Source organism: Melozone crissalis, unplaced genomic scaffold (genome assembly GCF_028551555.1).
Source record: "Melozone crissalis strain CALT ecotype California unplaced genomic scaffold, PUWL_Pcris_2 ptg000023l_1, whole genome shotgun sequence".
Lineage (NCBI taxonomy): Eukaryota > Metazoa > Chordata > Aves > Passeriformes > Passerellidae > Melozone > Melozone crissalis.
The window spans coordinates 29,735,214-29,761,176 of NW_026535801.1; the positions used below are offsets into that span (position 1 = coordinate 29,735,214).

General features: G+C 45.9%; 1 protein-coding gene across 1 annotated transcript in view; it reads left to right on the forward strand.

The window, feature by feature from the left end:
• The window catches only part of GLI2 (GLI family zinc finger 2), a 185,874-nt gene that overhangs the window by 151,836 nt on the left and 8,075 nt on the right, over positions 1-25,963 (forward strand). The window contains exons 6-12 of the mRNA XM_054277787.1: positions 6,370-6,571; positions 8,662-8,875; positions 10,415-10,528; positions 13,600-13,731; positions 17,308-17,457; positions 21,039-21,203; positions 25,626-25,907. Of these exons, the coding sequence (XP_054133762.1) occupies positions 6,370-6,571; positions 8,662-8,875; positions 10,415-10,528; positions 13,600-13,731; positions 17,308-17,457; positions 21,039-21,203; positions 25,626-25,907 (1,259 nt within the window). The remainder of the gene's footprint in view (positions 1-6,369; positions 6,572-8,661; positions 8,876-10,414; positions 10,529-13,599; positions 13,732-17,307; positions 17,458-21,038; positions 21,204-25,625; positions 25,908-25,963) is intronic.

A 25,963-nucleotide genomic window follows, 5' to 3' on the forward strand; every position in this document is an offset into this window, starting at 1 on the left:
CAGTCCATGTGCCTGGGTTTATCCATCACCCAGAGAAAAGAGAGAATTGTACATTATTAAAGCAGAGAGTAAAATGGATGGCTCTGAAATGCTCGATGAGGAGACAGTGTCTCCTCTTTTTAGAAAGTTATTTCAAAAATTTAAATCATCAAGGCCTAAGTAAATAGTTGAAGAGATAATTTAATAAAGCATCCTCTTATGGTATTTTTCTGAGACAAGAATATCAGTAGCATGCGTAAACCCCCAGTGAGTCACCACCTCACTGCATCTGTCATTCAGAGAGCCCTTTTCTTCCCAGCCTGGGAACATAGAAACTTTACAATAATTATTTACTGAAAATGCAGGTAGCTCTTGTTAAACCACATGCAGCACCATCATTCATCTGTGATAACACTGGCACCTGCAAAAGGAAAAGCAGGAGATAAGCATATATTAAATCTGGCCTATTCAGTGTCACATCACTTCCAAACATCTGCAGGTTGGTCCATGGGAGCTGTGGACACTGGCTGTGGTGGTTCTTCCACAGACACATACCTGTGTCTTTCTGGTTCCTGTAATTGCATTTCTCAGACAATTTCTCAGTGCCTTCATGTTTTTTTCAGTGTTTTTCACTCCATCATATGTCTAAGGTCAGGAAAAGTAATAGGATATGAATGTCAGCTGGAGTTTGTTGGTGACATCCCTGTGCCAGGTCTGATGAGTGTTCACATGGTGACTGAGCTGGGCTGCCCAGAGCTGCATCTCTGCTGGGTTTTCAGTGTACAGCTAGAAGTTAAAGCAGTGACCAGATTTAAGTTTTACGTACCAGATTGCTGTGGTGTTCACACCAGTCCCAGTGGAGACTAAACAACCATTCAGTTGCTTCTCCTGTTCCACTTCATCATCCAAACAAGGACTCAAAATCCAAGAGTCGAATTTGAATCTAGGCTTAATCCCATTTTCTGGAAAGCCTATACTTTCAAATCAAAAGTTAATCACTTTCCAGTGTCACAGCATTGCTGATAGGGTACGTTTGAGACTATCTACAGGTTTTATTCAGCAGACCAAAGCAATCTTTTGCATTTCTTTTTTAGAAGTAGTGCTACATGGTGGATTATTCCAGGTGACAGAGTGGTTGTGCAAGAGCATCCCTGAGGCAGGAAAGACTGGTGGGAAACACAATGACTCTGGAGATGGCTACCACTTTCATCTTTATTACTTCCAGCTGCTTTTTCCCCTAGACACAGGGCTTCCTGTGGTTACCCTCAGCCCTTCAGGAGGAGACATTTTCTCTCAAGAGGAGTCCATCTACACTGACTTGATGCTGCTGCTGTTATAGCCCTGTACACCAGCAGATCTCAAAGTGCTGCACAAGCAAAGCCATTTCATCACTGGAGACCACAAAGAAAAAGGAGACCAGTGAGTGGAGTAGTGGCAGCTTTAGGAACAAGATCCACATCTTTGGAATAATGCCAGGATGGAAATTAGAGATCATCTTTAGGTCCATCACTTTGCAGAGCTTTGAGAGTGTTATTGGGTTGTATAGATGTGTTTGTGCAGCAGTTACCAATAGCAGGGATGAGCCTGCAATGCTGTCCATTTTGTCCAGTTCTGGAGCTAGACGGGGGATCCCTACCCTGTGTTTTGCTGCCTGGAGCCACAAATGGTGTCACAAATGTCTTGATTCACAGTCAGCAGTTTAAGTGATAAAAGGCTTTGTTCGGTGCAGCATAGCCAGCAGGCCAGCAGCTGGCACACTTGCCTGGGATGTGGGCAAATCACAAAGTAGGATTTTATTGCCCCAAATCAAACAGTGATTCAGCTTCACCAGCCTCTTTCAGTCAGTGTTGTTGGAGCCTTTCTCCTTGAAGGAAATTATTTAATAGCCAGCAAGGTAAGGAGCAGGGCTGGCAGTGCAGCTGGGTGGTGACTGCAGCCCGTGGCTGGGAGAGGTGAGCTCGGGACTCTCTCCAGCAGGAGAGAGCAACTGTGGAGCAGCTGCTCCATCAGGACAAAAGCAGAGAGCCGAGCCTCATGGGGACCTAGGAAGGAAGTGCTTCCCCTGGGGCTGGAGGGACAGCAGCCCTGGTTTGCAGGCTGGATGTGCTGGATCACAGATGACTTCCCAACCAAGCCAGCTGTTGGCTACTCTGGGCAGACGGCGCGCCCTGTAGTCGCTTCCTTAAAAACTCTCAAAGACTTCTTTTTTTTTTGTTGTTTTCTTTGTCCCAGCATAGAATGGAAACTTGCTGAAATCTCAGAAAAGGTTCAGAGAATGGGAAACAATTTCCCACCCATTTCTAGCCAGCAGTGCTGTTTTCCTCCCCAGAAAAATATGTGCAGAAGAGAGAAAAAGTCCCAGAGCACCCCATAAGTGCTGTGTCTGGAATCCTGCTGCACTCTGGTTTCTAAAGAATTCAATTTACATATGCAAGTTGAGTCGACTAAACAGTTACCTTGTGGATTGGGAGTAGAAGAATGCAGCCTTGTCTTTCAGCTAGGATTTGAGGGAAGCATTAGTATTCCTTGAACTGCAAAGTTGATCGGCCTATGGAGAGAAGAAAGAAGGGTCCCAGGGCAGTGTCTGGTGCCAGAACAAATGTCCAGCATCTGCTGCAGTCTAAAAAAGAGGTGTGTTGCCTCTGCAGAAGGAGAGAGGGAAATAAGGAACTGGTTACACAAAGAGTGTTTGTAGTTTATTGCTGCTTATCAGTTATGGGACCATCCTGTGTTTTTATGGGGCCCTTGGTTTTAATTTGATGATGGGAATGGAGGGGATATTTCTGAACACTTTGGATGGAGTTTTCTTGGTGAATGGTGAGGAAGGGGGACCATTTTGATAACACACTATTTATCCTGGGGCTTGGCCAGGGGATGGAGGGGAAGCAGTGGCTCTGGCCAGATTTCAGTGAGGCAGGAGGAGGGAGCAGGGTGTGAGCCATCTGCAGCCCATGTGCCTCACAGGCTCGTCTGTTAGGGAGCAGATACCCCTGAGTGCTGTCGTGAGCACAGCAGCATGTTTGTCTGTAAAGGGTTGCCTGAAATTTCCTTACCCTGGAGGAGCCTCAGAGGAGCTCCCACTGAGTGCCTGGTGTTTCCTTTCAGGAGGGCTTTGCTGCTGCTATTCCTAGTGTGACATAAGGTCTGAATTCTCGCTACAGAAGAAAACATCTCTTGTAGAATCCCTCTGATAGCCCACAGCCACAGAAGTGGTCAGAGCAGGATACCTCTGCTCCCACCTCCCAGACGAAGTTGGGATCTGATCCTGCTCTTGGGCCCTGGGATCAGGCACCACAGTTGGTCCACAAGCTGCCACATGTAAGAGGTGACCATTTGGTCATCACTGGCCTGTTGTGGATTAATCTAAATTTGGGAGGAGTATCCCAGTTTTTGAGCAACTTGTGGATGTGATAATTCATAAGCATCACAGGAAAGTGCCAAGGCTGCTGTTCCCTTCTAGCAAAGAAATCTGGACTTTCCTCCCAGCTCTAAGCTGTCTGGGGAACTTCCCCCAACATATTTTCCAACCATCAAAAAATTCTTTAAACTAATCCTGTTCATTTTGAAAGGGGAGAGGAGAGAGGAGTGTTAATGATAAATGTTCCCAAAGCTTTCCATCTGTGTGTCTGAAAAATGGAACCCACCTTTAGTTACTTCTCTGGGCACAGTCCCTGCTGAACAGGGACTGTGTGTGGCTTTTCTTTTGGAACAACACTGGATCTCAGGCAGCAGAGGACTTGGCTTATGTGTCCCAGTGGCTGTCAGTCAGCCCGTGTTGACCCCCTTGCTATGTACAGCCACACAAATGCTGACCACTGCTGCTGCCTGCTTCCATTTAACGTTCTTGCTCCATGTCCTCAGATCAGAAGATTCAGGTCTGGCAAACTTTATTATTTAGAACAATCCCAGTGTTGTTAATCTGCTTTTGAATAACAATTTTGAAAATATTCTCTCTTCTTAAATGCACTGGTGAGCATTTCTTCATGTGCCTAAACTTCTTTTCTGTTTCCCAGACGAATCTCTTCTCAGGCACCTTGGGCAGGCTGTCATTAAGAAGGCTGTTCATCCATAGCACAATTTTAGGTCACAGCTTTCTGTGGAGGCCTGCAAGACCTGAGAGGCTTTCGTGTAAAGCATGAGCCCAACCTATTGGATCTGCTATCAAACATTTCAGACAGCCCACAGTACCTGCAGGATCTAAATTAGAGTGGACATTAACACAATGCATATTACTGTTTTGGGCTGGAGAATTCCCAGGAGAGCTTGATAATCTGACAGCTTTCCATGGAGTTTTACATGGGGAAAAATAGGATACCTGTGTGCAGCAGGGAGGAGTGCCCACGTTGTCTGCACTGCTAAAACCCAGGTTTCTGTTGGACATCAGGTCTTCTTCCCTCTGCAAATTAATGGGGACCAATGGCTGATCCAGCACTGTGAGCATAAATCATGTGAAGGAAGAGCGAGAAATGAGTACAAGGCTTTTCTTTCTATTTAGTAATTTATCAAGGGAAGTGGCACATTAATAAACAGATCTCCCTTGAGATGTGGGAGTAACAGAGATAAATATGACTGTCAAATCTGGCCTGCTTCCTTCTGTTAGAGAAGGAGGAGACTGTGGGAATGCAAATGCAGGAAACAATATCTATATCTGGAAATACGCATATTATTTGTAGGACAGAAATCCTGACAACTCATCTGAGATGGGGCCCCATCGCACTTGGTGCAGTTTGTACAGAATAAAATACAATCCCTGTCTAAAGGAGCTCATCTAAATAGATGACACTGGGAAATAGGGACACAGAAAGAAGCAGCAACTTGCTCAAGGAGGTGTGGCTGAAGAGGACTGAGAAGAGCACCCAGGTCTTTCCAGGTTGTGGTGCATGTATTGAATCAAGATTCCTAATGGCCAGAGGACCATTAAGGATGGCCAGAGGATCTAGGCCCAAGCAACCTTCATGTTGTTTGGTCCCAGGCTCTGGCAGGGCTCAGATTTCAGGAACCAGATGTGAAGTTTGGGAAGTCTCCATTTCACCCTTTCAGGCAAGCCTTTGCTGAGGCAAGTTCATTTGCACAAGGAATGGTTTGATCACACCAGCAGGACACATCTTACCTCCTTCTACATCCCAGTCAGCCTCTCACCTACCAGCACTGTCATCAGGACAGAAAATTCATGCTCTTACAAAGTGCCAGGCTTGTATTTGGTGATATGCAGCCAAAATCGGTGCCTTCAGACAGCTAGAGGAAAATGGCTCATACTGCCTGTCTAGGCAGTTCAGTGTTTTATTCACAGTGTTTAATAGGATAAACCCATAGGATGCTTTCTGGGGAGACCCCCACTGCAAAAGTCAGGTGGTGATACATTGCTGTGCTCATCAAGGGAAGGAGCTGGAGTAGCTGAGCCCTCCTGCACCCCTGGGTGGATGGCAGGGATTACCAGCCAGGACTCATTGCCAAGTGCTATATTTCATCCTTAGATATTTTTTTTTTAATACACAATCCAAACACTGCTTGCTTTGGAGGGATGAGTCATTCCAGGCAGGGTTTGGATGTGGTACCCTGGTACTGAAGAAAGTTGTGATTTGGCCCATCTGCAACTCCCATCCACACCACCCCAGAGATCTGCAGGTGGGTCGGGCCTGGGCAGAGTTTCCTTTGGGTGAAGTCAGTAGTTCCAGTTAGCGGTACTGAAACACTGAGAGATGCCAAACTTTTACAGTATTAACCCATCATGTATTGCAGATCCATAAATGGGCCTGGCAGGGCTGGAAATTACTTCATGCCTGAATGATTGACAATTGCTAATAGGGTCCAGGCACTGGCAGGCCCCCTCAGAGGGGTAGAGCTTGAACTTTGTGCCTGAGCTGCCAAATTGGTTTTCTTAAAACTCTTAATTTACTTTCAGGGTTTCTGGAGCCTCGCCTCCTTCATTAATTGGTTGGTCAGCATTGTGCTCATGCTCGTTTGGTTTCCATTCCCCTCGTGCACGGGCACACACTCACCGTTTGCAATGGGCACCCAGCTTGGATGTGCAGCTCCCCTGGCCTGCCGCTCCTGACACCGAGTCAACAGGCAGGGCTGCACTCATGGAAACCTTGCTGGCCTTCTCCCTTTTAAGTTAATTTAGTGCCCATGGAAGGGGGTGATGGACAGGATTCTGTTTCCCCTGAGGACAGCAAAGCAAGCGGGCGTTCATGGCGCTGCCTGACCCCTGTGATTCAGCGCCCAGAAGAGAGGAAACCTCCCATCAAAGGGCACTGGGTCCCTGCGCTGCTCCTGGGTCCTGAACACCCCGCAGCAGTCATGAGTGCAGCAATTCTCAGCACTTCCAGCCCGCCTGCAGGAAGGGAGCAGCCCACGGGTCTTGTCTGACAAAGCCTCTCTTTCCTGCAGTGTCCCGGTTTTCGAGCCCGCGGGTGACTCCGAGATTAAGCCGGAAACGAGCCCTGTCTATCTCCCCGCTCTCTGATGCCAGCATTGATCTCCAGACAATGATCAGGACCTCCCCAAACTCTCTTGTGGCATATATCAACAATTCCAGAAGCAGCTCAGCAGCGAGTGGCTCCTACGGCCATTTATCTGCCGGGACAATCAGGTAAAGCTCTGGGATCAGCTCCATTCAGCTGAGGAACCACCCGCACGAAAGAAGGGATGATCCTCCTGCAAGGGAGAGCTTCCCTTCCTTGCAGCCTCTGCTTTTGTGCATCACGGCTGTGTAGCATAGTAAATCAAAGCCCCCATCTGGTTTTGGATGTGGAAGGGTATTTTGTGGCATTTGGGGTGGGGTTTCTTTGGCTGGATTTGGGTTATTGGCTACCACATTTCCAGTAATTACAGTATGATCATGCGTCCCTGCAAGCAGAAACAGATAATAAATTTGTCTTAAAAAATGCTGATTGTGAGCAGTTTGACTGGTTAAGAAACACTGATTTAAGAGATTGCCCCAAAGTACTCTCCAAATTGCTGGCCCACATTCTTAGAAAAAATGTTGCCTGGGTGGATAGAAGAGCCTAATTCTAAAAGCATATTTAAACCAAATCTAAACCCTTGAGTAAAGTTTTGTTCAAATCTTAATTAAAAAGCACTTACATTAGGCAGCTAGCTGACTGTTGTCAATCCCTACTGTGATTGCTTCACCCAAGTTTCACAATGTTATTATTCTTTTTGTTACTTAACTGTCAAAAATGTTAGATCTAATTAACACTGATATGGCAAAGCAAAGGGTTACAAAGATTATGCATGCTTAAAGCTTGTGGGGGAAAACAGAGATGTTTTTATTAATAAGTGTAGCAGTAATTATGTAAGTTACTTTATCCAGCAGCGTAATTTAGAAATTGACTGTAAAATCAAACATAAGACTGACATAAACAAATTGCAACTTCTTACCTGGTAATCATATTTTTTCTAGCCTTTTTACCTGTTGTCATTAGCTGCACATACCTGTGGCATCTCAACTTACACTCGAATATTAAGAGTACTATCTGGTATTTTTAACAAATCAGTAGAGTCCAGGGACTGACCTAATGGTCAACTTTCAGCCTCCAAGGGAATAATCAACTAATAATAAAGAATTTGAACTGCTTCTCGGTGTTCTAAAAATATATTCTAAATGTCAGGATTTGTAAAATGGGTAACATATATAGCAGCATAACTGCCAGAAATTTGGTATGAAAAGACTTTTTGTTGTTATTTTAACAGCATCTTAAAGGCAGGAATGAAATACTCTCTCCAAAAGCAAAATTGGTTATGAAGCGTGTTTCTAATTATGGCCCTATTCTCTGAACACTCACACCTTGGGCAGTTTCTGTGGTGAAAATATATGAGGGTGAAGGTTCAGGGCAGCCACTTCTTGAAGGTGGCAAATAATCAATTTTTGGGCTGTCTATGCTTCGTGCATCACTCATCTTGAGTTACCACAGAGCATCTCCTGTGCTTCTCCTTCTCTGCCCAGTGGACTTGCTACTGGGAGTGAACCCCTTTTTTCCAAGAGCAGAGTTTTGTTTTTACTGCTCCCCACTGCTGCATCCTGTCTCAGACCTGTTGCCCCAGTCATTGCCCAAGCAGCCAGGGGGAGTGGTGTTCCTGGTCACTGCTGACCTAGATTGGAGATGAACCAGTGGCCTACATAGGAAGGATGACATGCTTCAGCAGTCCCCTGAGCCAGCACTCCCCTCACCTGAATGCAGAGTAAATTGCATGGTTTTGGACTATGTTAAGTGGATACTTATTCATCCCTGCTGTAATCTGTGCCAGGTGAGCCAGGTGATGCTTGTTTTTCATATCCAGGTTAGCATAACCCCAAAGCTGCAAGTTTGCAAAAGAGATCTGCCTGGGAAAACTCAGGAGCCTTAGGGGCAGCAAAGCCAGATTTACCCAAGTTCTATCCTCTTAAGGACTCCCAAGGGCTTTTGTTGGGTTTTTTTACATAGAAAGCAAGGAAATTATGATCAGTCTAATGCTTGGATCAAAATGATTCACAGGTTTGCTGAGGAACATTTAAGTCAAATGGTGACTTTGCAGTAAAGTAGGCAGTCAGGCTTATCCTGGCATTGAAGGCATCTATCTAGACATTGCAGCCTGGTTCCTGCAGTCTCCAAGAAGCCAAACTTGAATCAGTGACTGGCTGATACGATAAATATTGTTTAAAATAACTCCTCATCATTTCTCTTTCTCCTGTTGCTGCAGTCCGGCATTCAGCTTCCCCCACCCGCTTAACCCCGTGACATACCAGCAGATCCTGACCCAGCAAAGAGGCCTGAGCTCAGCCTTTGGACACACTCCTCCCCTGATCCAGCCGTCCCCAACCTTCCCCTCACGGCAGCACATGGCAGTCATCTCCGTGAACCCATCACCAGCACAGAGCAGCAGCAACAGCAACTGCATCTCTGACTCCAGCCAGGTAGGGACAGCCATCCTGCATGGCACATGTGGAAGTGGAGGCACCTTCTCATGAGACATGGGCTGGTTGTGGGAGTTTTAGCAATTCTCTTTTTTACTCACACTGTGCCTTTATGTTGCTTTTCTTTTTTCTGGCAAGTGTTTCTGAATTAGTCACAGACAAATTTTGCACCCATCTCCCTTCCTTGTGCCTACCCTTACAGAAACCAAAGGCCTTGGTCCATCAAAGTATTGAACACAATATGCAAGGCCATCCCAGGCAGGAAATCTCCTTGAACATGCTATGTCCTATGAAATTGAGGAACATCAGTTGCTGTAGTGTTTTGCAAAAAAGACACCTGTGAACCAAGCTTCTTGTTGGGACCTTCACCAATCCTTCCTTCCTTTTTTGTACTGATGTGAACCATGATGATGGTCCTAATCTTTAATGTGTAAGTGCATCCTGTGTAGGACCTCTTCACATTTTACTTGCTGTTCTTCTTTTTCAGTAGGTTTTCTCTCAATGTGTCCCTGCTGTCAATTTTTACTGCTAAATTTTGCAAATCCAGGGGCCAGATTTTGAAAACTAGGAATGAGATCCCACACTTTAAATGCATCCTTACTAATACTTGTGGGCACACAAACACATGTATGTGTGCACAAGGCCCCCACATGCACTGGGTCAGTGAATATGTCTAGCACATTCTTAATCATTTTTCTTTCTACTTACATTCCTTCCAAGTCTAAATTGCACTTGCTTTTCTCCCCGAAGACTTACTTCAGCATATGTCACACCCATTTCAAATCGTTGTTTTAGTAGTATCATACTGAACTTTTCAGACTGGTTTATTGTTTTAGGGTTTCTCATGGCTGCTGCACTGCAAACTCTGTTTGTTATTGCAGGTTATTTGATTGATTGGTTTTGTTTTCTCCTTACAAAACTGGCTACCAAAATAATGTGGCTGGAAGAGTTCTGCCTCTGTTCAAAAATTTGCAGGCCCAATCTTGAGCATTTAGCAAGAGTATTTAAAATGTTAATGTTCCAATTTTATGCACATACAATGGGATGGTTTTTGTCCTGAAGTTGTTCTTATTTTTTAAGAGCTTAGCAAATTACACACATAGTCTTTCATTGACACAGCATGCCAGAGCCCTCACATATAACCAGAGCCCCCTGCTTTCCCCAGGAATTCATTTTCTCAGCAAATCATTTTGTCACATTGAGAAATAAAGCTGGCTTGGGTGGGGGTTGTATAAGGCTTTGATAGCTATGCCGTGGACTGGATTGCTCTGAAACAGCAGGAGTGGTGAGGCCAAGCTCACCAGCGAGCCTGAAGCTGAGGCTGCCCTTGGTTCTTCTTCCTCTCTCCCATCCCTCTGCCTTGCACAAACCCACATGAGCTGTTTTTCATATGAACCCCAGGCCAATCCTGCTGTCCCCTGCCACTCCTGAAGCTCAACCTTGACAGATTTTAAAGTTAGTTTCCAATGAGGAAGTGGGCCACTGTCTGTGTGTCATCCCAAACCCCAGTGCCATTTCTTGCCTGGTTTTCTTTCCTAGAGCAAGCAGAGCAGTGAGTCGGCCGTGAGCAGCACCGTCAATCCAGTAATTAACAAACGCAGCAAAGTCAAGACTGAAGTTGAGGGCTTGCCCCCAGTGTCCCCAAACACACAGGTAACCTCCCTCCTGTGAGCCATGTTGTGGGGTTGAGGCAGCGAGCTGCTGGGTCTCATCTTTGGGAATGATCCTCTTGGCATCTTTTGTTGTAGCTGGGAGCAAGGCAGCAAAATCTGCCAGGCAGGCAGGTGTCTCTTGGAGCACAAAGCCCAGGAAGGGATGGGGCAGAGCTGCAGTGACTGAGTGAAGCATTCCATGGGTACTTGGGACTCAGCTTGCTGTTGCTGTGCTGGATAGGAAAAAAGAGAGAGCAAATATATCAAGTGTAATAATGTAAAAATGATGTCTGAGTTTTCTGTGCTGCAAAGCAAGCAGCATTAGTGTCTCAGAGCAAACATAGATTATGAGGGAAGCTTGCATGTAGGTAGAAAGCTTGCAAAAAAAGGACGACTTCTTGATTCAGCAAGGAATTGCTCCTAGAAACATCCTTTACACTGGTGACACAACATTTGACACCAAGAAGAGCCCAGAGGCCTTTGCTTTCTTTTTGCAGCCCTGTGATTGCAAACTGCTTAATGGCTGACAGTATCCATCTGACCGTCCTTTATCACAACTGTAAACTATCAGGAGTGTTCTGGGCACTTCATTTTCATGAAATATTAAGCCGTGTTATTGTCAAGCGAATGGAAGAGTTGATGACAAATTTCTCCTTCTGCCCTGGTTCAGGAGCAGGTCTCAGCATGATGCATGGGGACAGCAACGTGTGCAGTCATCAGGGGGCTGGTAAAATTGATGAAGATAGCATATCAGGGAAAGATAAACATGCTGTAGTCAGCACGATTAGGGCAAAGAGGCACCTCTCTGGAGCTTTGGGTTTAGGAGTGCATCTACACGCTGCTGCAAAATCACATGCCCTGAAAAACCAATCTGGCCACTGCCTGGGCTAATAGGGCAATGTGTTTATTTCTTGCAGCAAATGAAAAAATATTTGAAAGCCATCAGTTGCTTTCTCAAAGCATGTGTTATGGAGGAGCTGTGGGACAGACAGCTGCTCGCTCAACCACTGCCATCCTCTGTGCACTGCTCCATGCAAAGCCGTGTGCGCCCAGCTTGGGAATGCTTTGGATAGCACCAGCCTGGCTCACCCCTGCAGCCCTGCTCCAGGGGTTTTATCCACTGGATCTTAAAAACACTGAAATTGGCACTGAATGGAGCGGTTTAAAGCAGTGCAATGAGGTTTTATTAGAATAGCAAGGTGAAATTAGGGGTAGGAAAATGGACAGTGATCATCTAATAGTTCCTAATGAGGCGGTATGTGAAGTAATTCCCCAAGAGAAATGTAGGTTCCACATCCTGCAGTATTTCAGTATTGACTGGGAAATTACTAGAAGGTACCATGTAAAAGCCCGTTCTTGGCAAGGAGAACAGATTAAAAAACTGAATATAGTGTGTGTCTACTTTGGTCTAAGCAAGAAGAATTAATTAAATTTAGAAATTCCTTTTCTGCAGGAGACTGTGCTGAAAGTTGTGTTACAGTCAGTTAGTAATTGACTGATCCACTTTATGCTGACTGTGAAGTTCATCTATCCCAAAAAAGGTCTATATTTTGTTTTGGAAATGCTGCATTTGAAACACCTCATGTGAGTTGTGGTTTGGATGTTTGCAATCCTTGACAAGACAGTATCTCCCATGATGGTTTGTGCTGTAAAAAATACAATCAGACAAGATTTGTGGGACACAGTGAAGTACCAGGCATGAGGGACCTTGAGTTACTGAACTTCTGCAGTGCCACAAGAGAGCTCCAGTACAGATTCAGACTAGCATTGAACTAGCTAGAAATAAAACAAGTCAGTCCTTTTCAACAAATTAAATTGTTACAGTTCTGTTCCAACAGAAAATATAAAAATTTTGGCAAAATAAGATTTTTAGTAGAAAATTACAGTTGTCTGGGAACTGCACTTTGCACAGAGACAAACATTTTAAAAAACTTAGTGTTTAAAGCTCGACCAATAGGAATTGCAGGGAAAAAAAGCTGCTCTTTGAACTTTCTCAGACTATTGCTCTGGGCTCTGGTGTAGTTTGAATCTCCAGAAGTCTTTCTGTAAATTACTACAGTTTCCTGTCCCAAGAGCCACCTTGCAATATCTTTTTTTTTTTTTAAATAAGAGCTAATTAAAACAAATCTCTTCTGTCTGAAGGAGTCCTGGAGGCAGGATGCTTGTGCTAGGCAACAGTAGCATCTGGGAGGAAAGGGAATGAAGGGGGTTCAAACCTGCTGGGTTTTGTCTTGCTAGATTCCCAAGCCAGTAGTGGGTGCTGATGGCCTTGTCTGTAGTGCAGGTGTCTGATGCATGCAGAGTTGACAGTTGTCCTTACTCACATGTATACTAACTATGTTGTATGTTACACTATTGTGTAGTTGCCCATGCTTTAATCCTAGCAGCCATAACAAAAATCTTCTGTTTAGCACTGAGGATCTGGCTAGACAGAGAAGTGTACCCAGCATAAAAGTAACTCATTTATGAGGCCAGGGTCCCAGGAGCTCTGTTCTGCAACCTACTCTTCACTGGGTCTTGCTTGAGCTTTCCAAATTCCCTTCTCAATGAAGTGCTTTGAGACCTCATCACTTCATCCCTGTGGAGCATCCTGCAGGCATAAATCTTTGGGTTAGGTATCATTTTCTCATCTACTGAGAGATGCAGGAAACAGGAACCCCCTGCCCAGCCCATGTCAGTGAGTGGGCTCTGGGCTCCGAGTGCCCTGTGATTTCTTTATACTCATGTTTCTCCACTCCGCCCTGATTGATTGTTTTGCTCCAGCAAGGAGCACAACCAAAGGTCAGAAGCCAGCTCTTTCCTTTTTTCAGTTTTTCCTGGGACTGCTCACAACCCAGCTGAATCCAGGCACTGCTTCAACAGTGACTTTGGGGTGTTTCATCTTTTTTTGTCAGCTGTGATCCACTTCTGCCAAAACCCTGTAGCTCCTTATTTCACAGTAATTGTGGATGTTATGTAGCCACAAAAAGCATGGTTTTGTGATCAGTTGATACTTGCCCTGTAATCTATGAGTGATGGAGGAATTCAGATGAAAGAAGTTCACCTTATACAATGCACCGTTATGTGTTGCAGGAGCATCTGACAGACCTGAAAGAAGATCTTGATAAGGATGAATGTAAACAGGAGCCTGAGGTTATTTATGAGACTAACTGCCACTGGGAAGGGTGCACAAAGGAATATGACACTCAGGAGCAGCTCGTCCATGTGAGTAATGGTTGGGAGGAAACCCCAGCGATAAATTTGGGTTTCTGTGCACTTGTCCTCATTTTTTATCACTAGCTGCTGTACAGCCAGAGCTCACCCTGGGAGCTACTAAAGGTGCAAATCAGAGATACGGTGTGTAAACACTGCCAAAGCAGGTCGCTGCTCCCCGAGGAGTTCAGCTGAAAGAAGGCTCTCATAGATTATGTGATATTGCTCCCTTCTCAGCTGCTGAGGCTGCACTTTCAGTCTCCCTTGTGCATGGCCCAGTGACAGAAGGCTCAGTGCAGAAGACTGGATCAGAAAATGGGGAAAGGGGCTGAGCCCTCTTCTCTTCACTGGCCATATTCACTGAGCCTTCCCACAGAGCTACACCAGCTATGGGTCAGGGATCATCCATGCTGTCCTCAGTCCTGGTCCAGGCTGGGAAAGCCTCTAATGCTGCTGTTAATGAGCTGTGGAGCTATATCACTCAGAGGCTGTTGACCTACTCAGCTCATCCCTCCCACAGAAACAGAGCACTTTCAGACTTTGGAGATATGCTCCAGTGTCTGAAATACAGAAAGTGGGTTGATTTTCTAAAACTTGGGCAAGGGGGCTTCCATAATCACAGTGATGTTCCCAAACCAGTGTCAAAACTGCTCTCTGAAGGATCCCCAAACCAAGTCATTAATCAGATTTTCAGTTCTAATTAATTCCAAGAACCTTTTGTATGCTTTGCTTCATCTGGGTATCCACCATTTGGTTTCCTTTGGCTTCTGGGGTCAACAAATTCCTCATCCTCAGGGAAGTGCCTGTGAAATCAGACATGATCTGTGTCTAAGCCTCATTTTGCTCCCAGCCCAACACCTCCCTAGTCCTTATTTTGGGTCTATGGTGCAAGTCCCATTTCTTTGAAGCCAGCCCATATCTGCTGGGAATTCACCAGCCCGGCAACCCTGATACTTGCAGCAGAGTTTTGGATTAAACACATTTTGCTACAGGAGCTGCTACCTCTTCCTTTTCCTTCAGCCTTCAGCTGCTTGTCTCTAACAGGCTCCCAGCTTGCCAGGGGCCACCCATGTGCAACACTCATGTAGCCCCCTTCCTGAGGGCTTGTGTCTGCTTTCACCATTTTTTATATATCTTCATTTTGGATACGTTTAGATGCCCCCAAATTGGCATCAGTCACCATTTGCCCATGTTCTGCACACAAACATTGTGCAGAGGGACTACACTCTAAATTGCAATTTTGGTCACATGTTCTTCTTCCATCTAAGGCTAGTGCCTGCCCATCTCTGCCAGAAACCACTGGTTTAGTGTATCAAGTCCTTGAGTACAGACAGATTTGGAAATGGTTTTAAGGCCAGTTGAGTGATCAGGTGCTTAATGGGTTGCATATTGCATGCTATGGGGCATTGCTTTTTTGGGGTTAAACCACAGCATGCCTGTCAGATGGGCTGGGCTCACATGTGTCCAGCAGTTTTTGTGTGTTTCCCTCTCAGATGTAAGAAAAACTAACTCTGCCCAGAACAAAGTGCAGAGCACCAGGCAGCTCAGCACAATTTCCAGAAAAAAACTCCAAAAATAAACAAAGAAAAACATTTGATGAAATATCCCAAGATTTTCCTAAATTTAGAAGGTTACAAAAATTGAGTCTTCTGTACTGTGATTACTAGCAACATGGAGTTGTGGATTTGGGATGCCCAAAATACACATGCAAATGAAATACAGATGTTGTGGGCCAGCTTCTGAGGAGGTGCCATCTCACCATGCATGGAAAAACTCTAGTTTGTGTGCAAAGTACCTGGGTAAGCAGAGTCTGTTCCCCTTACACAGTGTGGTTGTAGGAGGAGTGCATGTCAACAGGGAGCAGCAGCAGTGATGACATATTTTTGCAAGCACTGCTGCTGCTCCCAACCTCAAAGGTCACACTCAATTTGAGAGAAGCCCAAGCAAAGCCTTCAGCCAGGTAGGGGCTAAGGAGCTATAGCTGAAGTGGAGTGAGCTGTGCAACTCCTCCTACCTCATGTGATGGGAAGCAGATGTTGCCTAGACAGAGAGTGAATAGTCCTGAATGGGGGCTACAGTTCCCTTTCTGTAAATGTTCTTCCTCTGGCTCAAACAAGACCAAAGGGTAAGCCTGTGCTCTTCCACACTCCTAGCATTGCTGTGTGTAGTCTTGGTTGCAAGTTAGACTCCCACACAAGCAGAGCCTGGAGATGTGTCTCTCCAGGCTGGTCTGGACATGGTTTAGCATGTCCATGGGTCTCTTGGGAGGTTCATCAGATTTCCATCATCTAAGGCTAAAATCTCACACCAATGGCACATTGTGAAACCAGAACTGTAGGCAGCAAAACTCTAAACCCATACAAAACCTCTCTCAAACCCAGGCTTCCCAGCACACATCTTTGGCCCTCAGTGTTTATGTGTGGTGCCCAAGAGACCAGCTGAGCCCCACACACCACCTCCTGTCTCTGGGTAGAGCTGGAGGCAGCAGGACCTTGACCCCAGGATTGTTCTGCAGCACACAGAACACTGAGACTGAGTTCAGCTGGAGCTGTGAAGGCTGATGAATCTGTTTTAATGTGCTTTTGTGTCCTCATGCTGCCTCACGGCCCCAAGAGAGTCTCATCCCTAGCTGCAACATGTGTGCCTGGCCTTGGCCTGGGGACGAAGGCGGGGGCTGGAAAAGATCTCAGCACAAAAAAGCCAAAACCCAAAACCAAAGTGGTTTATTTTAGGATTTCCTGTCAGTGAATGTCTTCTGAAAACACAGGAGCAAGGACAGGCATTATTTTTGGCAATGGGACCCCATTCAGAGAGACAAGGCCGCCGCAGGAGCGGCGCTGCCGACGGGCCGGCCCCTGGCTCTGTTTATTTTCGGCAGGGCTTCATCTGCCCTGCACTGGGACAAAACAGCCCACTTCTCCCTACCAGGGTGGATGAAGGCACCATTCTGGGCCTGGCTTTTCAACACTCCAGCACAGAGTTTAGTGGGCCTGAGCAGTTAGCAGTAAATGAGCTCTCCCTGCTGCATAGCTCTTAGATGCTGTCATTTCCTGCCAGCCACCAGCTCTGGACGGCAGGTGGATGTCATGGGGCCAGCATATGGACTTAGATGCATAGGATCATTTAGGTTGGAAACAACCTTTAAGATTATTGAATCCAACCAAGGCTTGTCTCCTGTCCGTCATCCTCCAGCAGCATCTCAGGAAGGGGTCTCAGGTGTGTAAATGCAGCACAGGAGGGTTCAGCAGAAACAGAAATTACTCTGTTATCCCTGTCAAGAGTGGCATCAAGCAGCTGGGGATGCACTGAGAGGGCTCCCTGCTCCAAAAAGCTCCCATTGCTTTTGCAAACATCTCATTTTTAGCCTGCTTTGTACCCAGTGTGCTGGATGCTGCACACCTTTCTCTGCAGGGCACACTAGACCACAGTGCGGGTCCACATCCCTGGTGTCACCTGTGCACCTGGCACCCAGGTGCTGCAGTGCCTGACAAGCACTGGGAGGGAACATCTGGCTTTCAGAGCACTGTGCATGATTCACTGGCATCAGCTCTTCCAGGAGTGACCTGGTTTTCCTTTCTCTCCTACCAGCACATCAACAATGATCACATCCACGGGGAGAAGAAGGAGTTTGTGTGCCGCTGGCAGGACTGCACACGGGAGCAGAAGCCCTTCAAGGCCCAGTACATGTTGGTGGTGCACATGCGAAGGCACACGGGGGAGAAGCCACACAAGTGCACGGTGAGCTGGCAGGGGACATCTCACTGGGCAATGGGACACCAGGCTGGGGTGGTCACAGAAATGTGATTGCAGACGTGGTCATGGCTTCAGGTGGGGCTCTACCAGGCCAGCCACTGGCAGCTGCTCAGAGCCAGTCCAGCACTCTGTGCCTGGGTTACAGCTACTTGCAGGTTAGACCCTGGGGACAAGAGGACAATAGGTTAAGGAGTGTGGGTGAGGTGTTAGTGGGCAAAACTGCATTTCCTTGGGAAGAACTATTTCAGAACTGCCACAGAGATCCAGAGCAGCTCAGGACAAGTCACTTAAGGTGAAAATCCAGCCAATTTAGTTGCCTACATCCAAGACAGAAATCCAGTAATGCCACGCTGTGGGGAGGTGCCTAACCCAGGTTGTGTCTAACCTGGCATCACCCACTACAGCTGCTGGGAATGCAAGATTCCCTCACCCATGGACCCAGGCATACACACATGCCTCTTTCTAGCCTGGGAATCTAGGCCAGCGGCTCCTGCCTCTGCTCTCTTAGTCCAGAGGTGAGGTTAAGCCAGAGGTGCTTAAACCCCAAAGAAGGACTCAGTCTCCAGACCGTCTGCATACCAGCAGCACTGTGTCTAGGGTTCAACACTGCCTGAGGAAGAGTATGGGGTGCTGTTTTTTGCATCTCAGCCCTGTGGGTGCAGGCTCACTGACCACATGGGTGAACTGGGCTCTTCTTCTTAGCCTCAAGATAGGAAATCCCAAATGTGCCTTCACACTTGGAGCCTCTCACCACACTGCTTGTTGATGTGGGGCAGCCAAGGATGCCTCATGCAAGGCACAAGAGGGAAACGAGGTTATGGAGTTCAGTGACTGTGGTCAGCTGTGGGGAGAGGTGTTCACAATCTCCCTCCTCATCTCCTCCAGCCTTTATTCCTCCCAAAGGTCTTTTCCTCCCTGTCTTTTGATATCATCTGCTCTCTGCCTTCTCCTCCTGATGGCATTTCATGACTCCTCTGCGGTCAGCATTTTACACTGTTCCTCTCCCCAGAGTCTTGGGGATGAGTCTCTTCCTGCTCAGCAAATGTCTGAACCCTCCTCCCATATCTCCTCCTCCTCTGCTCCATTAGCCAATTCCAGCCCTGCTCCCTCCCTGGCTCTGCCCCAGCTTCTGCTTACAAATATTAGGATATGTATGATTTGCCTGCTGCATGACTCCTTTATCAATCTTCCAGCCTTGTGTTCATTTAATTTAGAGCATAAGCTCCCCCGGGACACAGGGCCATGTCCTTTGTTTTAATCTTCTAAAGCACTTTGCCCAGTCTAGTGCTTTACCAGTCTTCCTTAAAAGTATCAAGAAATATTGATTGTTGGTGCATACAAAGTGAGCACTGAGGGCGAGTCTAGCCTGCCCTTGTAGGCAGAGGGACTCAGGAGACAAAAACAGCAGTGGCTGAATCCTCTTTAGTGCTGTGATGGAGCAGGAAAAACACTGCTGCACATCCTGCCCTTTTAAAGCCTCAGTTTCGTCACACTGGGGCAATGGCAAGGCTGTGTTTGAGTCTCAGGTCATCCTCTGCCTCCTGGACAACTGCAGGCCCTCCATGTCCAGTATGTTGCATGTCCCCAAACTGGAGAGCCACCATTTTCCAGTGGCCTGGGATAATGGCAGTTCTGCAGACGGTGCCCTTCTGTGGCACAGCATTCCTTGTCCAAGTCTGGCAATGATTTTTCAAAGCAACAATGGTTTCAGACAAGAAGTTTGTGGTGTACATAAAGCTACGGATGAGCCCAATTGCAGCCTGGGATTTGGTCAAGGATTATTTCAACAGATGACAGCTAGAACTCCCATTGCCATAATCAAATCCACACGTAAGAGAACAACTGCTTTGAACATGCACAGGCTGCTTTGCTGAGAAGCTTTTATTTGAAAATGTGGCCTTAGAACTTTTGCTCTTAGTAACTGCATTTTTGTGTCCGTATCCAGCAAAACTAGAATGGATGCATGAGTTGTCTCATGCTGAGTTCCCTTTGTTTTCCAGCAAGAGGAATGATGTATTTCAATAACTGTAAAGACTTGACTTGTAAATGATTGTTTGTACAGGGCAAGAGAAGAAAGAGATATACTGTGCTACCTCAGAGCTGTGGCATGTTCTGTGGGACAAATGGGCTAATGAAAGTTGTCTGAGGAAAAAAAACTGGATCCATCCCACCCTGACAAAACTGTGGAAGGAATCAGCTCTTGCAGGATGCTCCTACTGGTCCTTGAAGAGATGTGAATATCTCAAGAGCAGAGCAAATCTGCCTTATGTCCACCATCCCTATGCTAGACCTTAAAGGGGATCTTAAGTAAACATGTACCTACATGCTTCATGGATTTCGTGAGCTGCATGTTTGCCTCCCTCCCTAGCAGCCCAGCAGTGCATGTGGAGCCCAAGGCAGCAGGTGCTGTTGCTATTGAATACAGGTGCCTGTGACCAGACCTTTGGATGTGTAGAACCACTCAGCTGCCATGGGAAAATCAGACACAGCGCATGACCTGTCCTGCTGTGGCTCCAGTTTCGTCACTGGCCAAAACTCAAGCAGAGTAATGTGAAGTCTTGTCACAACTGGACTGAACTTGTAGACATGTTTAAGTGATGTGACTGGAATACAACACATACATTACAGCAGCAGGGGCTGCTTGTTGAAATTTAAAGGGTGTTGTTTTGTATAGGAAGTACAGCCTGGGCTTTTCAATGCTCCCAGCTGAACAGGCAGTGCAACATTTAGCTCGAATTTCCAAGGGAGCCTTGCATTTCTTTGTTTTGTCAAAGAGCACTTCAGAGACTTTGGTTGGAGGTGAAGCCCTCCCATGCTGGGATGGGGCAGGTGCAGGGAGAAGTCTCCAGCCCAGCCAGAGTGGAGGGTGGCAGGACTTTAAAGCCTCACCACGTCTCCCAGGCTGCTCCTTCTCATTGTGTGGGCAGCTGGTTTCCTTCCACAAGGAAGGTTCCTGGCCTGTTTCGTCATCCAAAAATCCATCTGTCTTCAAGATTGAGAGTCTTGTTTTTTAAACTGGTAATGTCAGACATCCTGACCACAGCGTCCTCCAAGAGTAAACCCAAGCTGTAATTTGGGAAACTTTAAAGCTTGCTAGATTTCTGTTTGTGTGTTAGGGAACTGTCTGCTCTTTCCAGTGTTGGTGCAAGTGGAGTTGCACGGCTGGTCAGACTGTGGAGAAGCTGTCAGTTCCCTAGGTGGGAAGGAGAGGGCCCCTGTTCTGAGTGTTTCAGATGCAGAGGGTTGGCAGGAGGGGCTGAGAGAGCTCTGGGAGGAGTGGAGGGGTGTTTAGCCCTGCTGGAAAAAAAGAGTCACTTGTTGAAATGTCAGGTGGGTACCCAACAAGGAGTAGCACCTCAAATATGACTCACTGCTGAAACTCTCAGCCTGCCTAGGGAAGCAAATTCTCCCAACAAAGTGGATGTTGTTCCCTAAAACACAAGCCCTTTAAAAAGAAGAAAAAAAAAAAAAGAAAGAATGAGAAACAGATTGGAAGGGTTTAGGCAGGGGGAAAATCAAATTTTTCTGGTTAATTAATCACTCCTCATGTGTTTTTTTTATTTTAGTTTGAGGGTTGTTCCAAAGCCTATTCCCGCCTGGAGAACTTAAAGACACACCTGAGGTCCCACACTGGAGAAAAACCTTATGTCTGTGAACACGAAGGCTGCAATAAAGCCTTTTCCAATGCCTCGGACAGAGCCAAGCACCAGAACAGGACACATTCCAATGAGGTAAGCCTGGGCTCACCACAGCTCAACGGAGGGCTTTTTTTAAATTTTGCTGACAATAAACATACACTTTACACACTGGACGCATGTAAAAAGAAACCTACTGTAATGAGAGGTTTATCTTATTTTTTAATGGGATTTATTTTTGCTGGGGAGCCAGACCACATTAGCTTTATATTTATGAAAGCTGTGTTTGAAATCATAAACAGATGTTAAAGTATGCAAACTTTTTAATCGACTTTGGAAATGAAAACAAGCATTTTCCAAACATATAATTTTTAATAGCACAGATAGTATAGTACAGTTGTGCAAGTGGAATTTAATATTACTGTGGAGCAGACTTGCAGTAATATAACAGCTACCCTGGATCCTGATGCTCTGGAAATAACAGTCCCTCCATCATTTGATGTACAATGATAGAGCACAATCCAATGCTTTGTTAACCTTGGATAATTAAGACCCACTATTAGTAGTTGGGGAGCAGAGGAAATTGCCTTTATTGTAACGCATGTGATGGTCTGTTGCAATCAACCACGGCCGACGATTGAAATTTATATTACCACTAATTAGCTGACAGGGGAAGAAAAACAACACTCTAAAGTTCTAATAGTGTTTTCAGCCATGAAGAATTCAGTCTGTAGCCTAATTTGCAACAGTTAAATATAGACTATTGGAGAATGGAACACAGTTGCCACGGTTGACAGCCTTTTGAAGCGATGCTGTGTCTACAAAGGGTTTGTTGGGAGTATTTTTATCTCTGGCATAGTATCAGTCAGTGATAACCAAAGCTCTGTAGGTTTCAGAGATTCCGTTTGAGTCAGAATGAGGACTCAAAATCTAGAATCCTCTTCCAGGCCGAGATGATGCTGAGATGGACTGATGAATGACTAGGATCCCAGAGTTGTTTGAACTGGGTTGGGTATGAACCCAAACATCAGAAGTGTTCTCCACTAGCAAGACACAGGTTAAAATTAACCCATATCCACACTTAAACAGGATAGTTTGGAGTTGTTTTAAAGCTACACCAACCTTGAGGCCAGGAGGGACTAAAAAGGTAGATTGCAGCTTCTTGTCTGCTCAGCATCCTGCATTCCCAGTAAGTGGAGTTTGCCTACATAATTTTTCTATGTTAAAGCTTCTTCTCCTGAAAGGTAGGCAATTGTGGCTTAATCTCACATTTTAGGTGTTGGAAATTGCTCATTCTCCAGCCCTGGATGTTTTTTCTGCCTTCCTCCTGTGCTGGATCTATTGTCCCTTTCATTGTTGATATTTCCACTTCTTAATTTTGCAGTGCTAAGTCACTCTCTGTATTCTCAAGCTAAATAAATCAATCAGCCCCCTGAAGATTTACACTTTTGCAACATTGTTTCCTGTCTTAAAGGAAATTTGCATCTTCCTTCGATTCCTAAGGATTCTCATGTGAATGCATCACAGCTGCTGGTACAGCTCTCAGTGCTGGATACAGACTCACTCAGCCCAGTCTGTGCACATTGACAGTATGTGAGCGACTTTTTTGAGTCACTCACATAGATCACGTGAGCTCAGATCCCTGGAGCTTTACCAGGAGGTTTGCTAGGCAAGGCAGTTTCCCATCTGAGCCAGCTAATGTCCCATGTGGAATTTTCATTTTGAATGTGTTAGTAAATGTAATTTCTTCAATGGGTTCAGATTCCCAAGTGTTCCAGATCAGGAGCTGCATTGGATCTGGGATGACTCCTCGCTTATCTGAGCAGAGCTTGAACACACTTGAAGGTCAGATCATTTGGGTTCCCCTTGTGCAAGAAGGTGAGGCTGTAGGGCAGGAGCATCCAGCTCCATGTCTCTTGTGGACCCTGATCTAAATATGCTGACACATGGCACAAGCTGCCTTCAAACACAAATCAAAGACTCAGACAACAGATAGGGATTTTATCCTCTGCAATTGCTTCTCCTAAAATACACCTACCCCTTCTCTGGTGTAGGAACAGCACAGCCACTAGTGGAGGATTTGTACCAGACCAGCTGACCCTGCCACAGGAACTATAAGGCACTGCCACTATCCAAACCATCTGACATTTTGCATTCATGCTTATTTATGAACTGCTGTTCAACCCTCCTTGATGCAGTACAGACACACCCCAAGATTGTGGGAGATCTGTAGGCTGCGTACAATGGCTCTCTGGGCCATATTTTTGACACCCTCTTTGTGAGGATCATATGACGCAATCCTTTACACCAGCTGGTATGCCTCACAGCAAAGCTCCTCACACTGGGCAGCAGGCCCAGGCAAGGGTCCTGTGTCCAGCTGTGGCCATGACCACTGGCTTAGCAAACTGTACTGAGACCTTGGCTCACAAAACCACACAAATGCAAAGCAGAAGTTTGTGGCTGTGAATATTTCCCATTACCCATTGGTAACTCTATTGTGGTTCCTAGCTACCTTCTAAATATTTTCCTCTGCTTGCAGTGTTTACTTGGAGTACACCAGTTTCAGAGTTAGTCATGCCAGTCTCCTCTAAGGGGGAAGTTCCAGGTTCCCTGTGTTTGTCACTATCATTGTGTGACAGGATGTAGGTGTATGGTCCAAACATGCTGAAGTTCAAGGCTGGGGATGTGTTACCACACTGGCTTTGGTTTGATTGTTGAAATGTCATACACACTACATTTTAAACTTTCAGTGACTCTTTGAATCCCTTCAGGGGATACCTTCAAAGTTACACCTGGAAAAGGGGCTTTCATCCTGTGACCCCTCTCCAGTGCATACACAGAGGAGTGCCTTGAGTTTATAGCCAGCCAGAGACTCAGAGTGATATTTTCAGCAACTCAGGCTGAACAAGGGTAAAACACATAAATCCAGTTCTGCTTTGTGTGTGGGGAGTTCTCCAGTTCTCCCACCCTCAGGGGTATCACCCTGTATGTGCATGAGCGTGGGAGGGAGGCATCGGAGACATCTAAACTCTTGATTTCACTAGGGTGAAAGATGTCACTAGATGTCAGAATCTGGATAACCCAGGGACAGATGAAGGCACACCAGTGAAACAGCAGTTGTGCTTAGCTCAGTTGCAATGGGTATGGCCTGATGAAGAGGATGATTGAATCCCCTTAGGTGGAGTGTCTGCTGTCTAAGCAACAGTGATCATGTTACCCTAATTGCTGGGGTCTGAAAAATCAGAACTGTTGCGCCTAAAGGATATTTATAAAAATTCTTTGAGCTGCTCATATACAGGAATTTTTCAGCACATGTTGTGGGGATTCTGTTCTTTGTAATAAGGCTTAATAACAGTAGTAGGATTTCTATAATGCTTGTCCAAGAGGTTGCATGGTATTTTTAAACAAACTATTTTAATTTTTGTGCTTTGGTTTACCCAGCTTTAAAACACATTTTACCTCAGTGGGGTGTAACGTGGATTTAGCTGGTTTGAATGATGTGCCAGGATCAGTCAGGAAGCATGCTTTTGAATACAAAACAGACTTTCAGGGTTTTTCATGTCTTTCTGCAAGGAATATATACTCCTTTTTATTTTTTCACTTAAGTTCCTGGACAAAATTACAAAACAGATTTTTTAAAAAATTAAAAGGAATGGTCATTTTGGGTAGCCTTCAAATAACATGTCTGTTTTTTCTCATGGATCTATCCTGCATTGGTAGGAAAATACATAGAGTAGTTGTGAGACCAAAAGTGGAACTTGGAATGAATTCTGAGCTTCCAGTGCAGCAGCACCAGCTCAAACAACTGCAGTGCTAATACACTTTGGAATTGGAGACTCAGTAAAATAAAAAAAGTTTAAAGGAATAAGAGTATCTGTTGCCGATTTCTGTTTCCAGAAGTATGGCTTCAGCCTTGTTTTCCTGTGGCAATCAATGATTCATGAATTCGGGGTAGAGTGCTGTCGTCTGAAAAAAACATTGCATGCCTGTGGTTTGTTTTGCACAATAGCAGATTTCAAGGTGACAGGTGCTGGAGTGGTGTGATAGATTGAGTAGGGTGAATCCAGTCTGGCTTGAATTCACTGGACTTCCATCAGCCAAAAGGTTTCAGACATTTTCTTGGTGTAGACCCCACCTTAGCAGAGCGAATGTCTTATGTCCAGTCCGCTACATCACCTCCTTCCCATCCTTAATCAGGAAACATTCCTGTGGCCACCCGAGCAAATACATACATGGGAAAGTAATGCTAGGAAAGTATTTTGTGAATTCTTAGCTGTCTTTTGATCCAGAACCTGAAAACAAGAAGTTTAGCCAACATGAAATGACAAGCCAAGTCTGTGTGGATCAGCAGCAGCCCATATATCACATCTTCCATATCTCAGTCTTTGCAGAGTCCTGTGGAGCAGATGCTCCACATTTTGCTGCTGCTGTGCTCATTGTATTTTCTTGGCCCATACACTGTACCTGGAATATTTGGGCTTATACTAAATATAACCCAAGGTTTGTTTGTGTTGACAGAAGCCCTATGTGTGTAAAATCCCCGGCTGCACGAAGCGGTACACGGACCCCAGCTCCCTCAGGAAGCACGTCAAGACGGTGCACGGGCCCGATGCGCACGTCACAAAGAAGCAGCGCAATGACGTCCACCCGAGGCCACCTCCGCTCAAGGAGAACGGGGACAACGAGGCCAGCGCCAAGCAGAGCAGCAAGGTGGCAGAGGAGAGCCCCGAGGCCAACAGCACCACCAGGAGCATGGAGGATTGCTTACAAGTCAAAACAATAAAAACAGAGAGTTCTGTGGTAAGAGCAGTTGCTTTTGGCAGAAATGACAGAGATCAGTGGCTCCTGATCTCTCT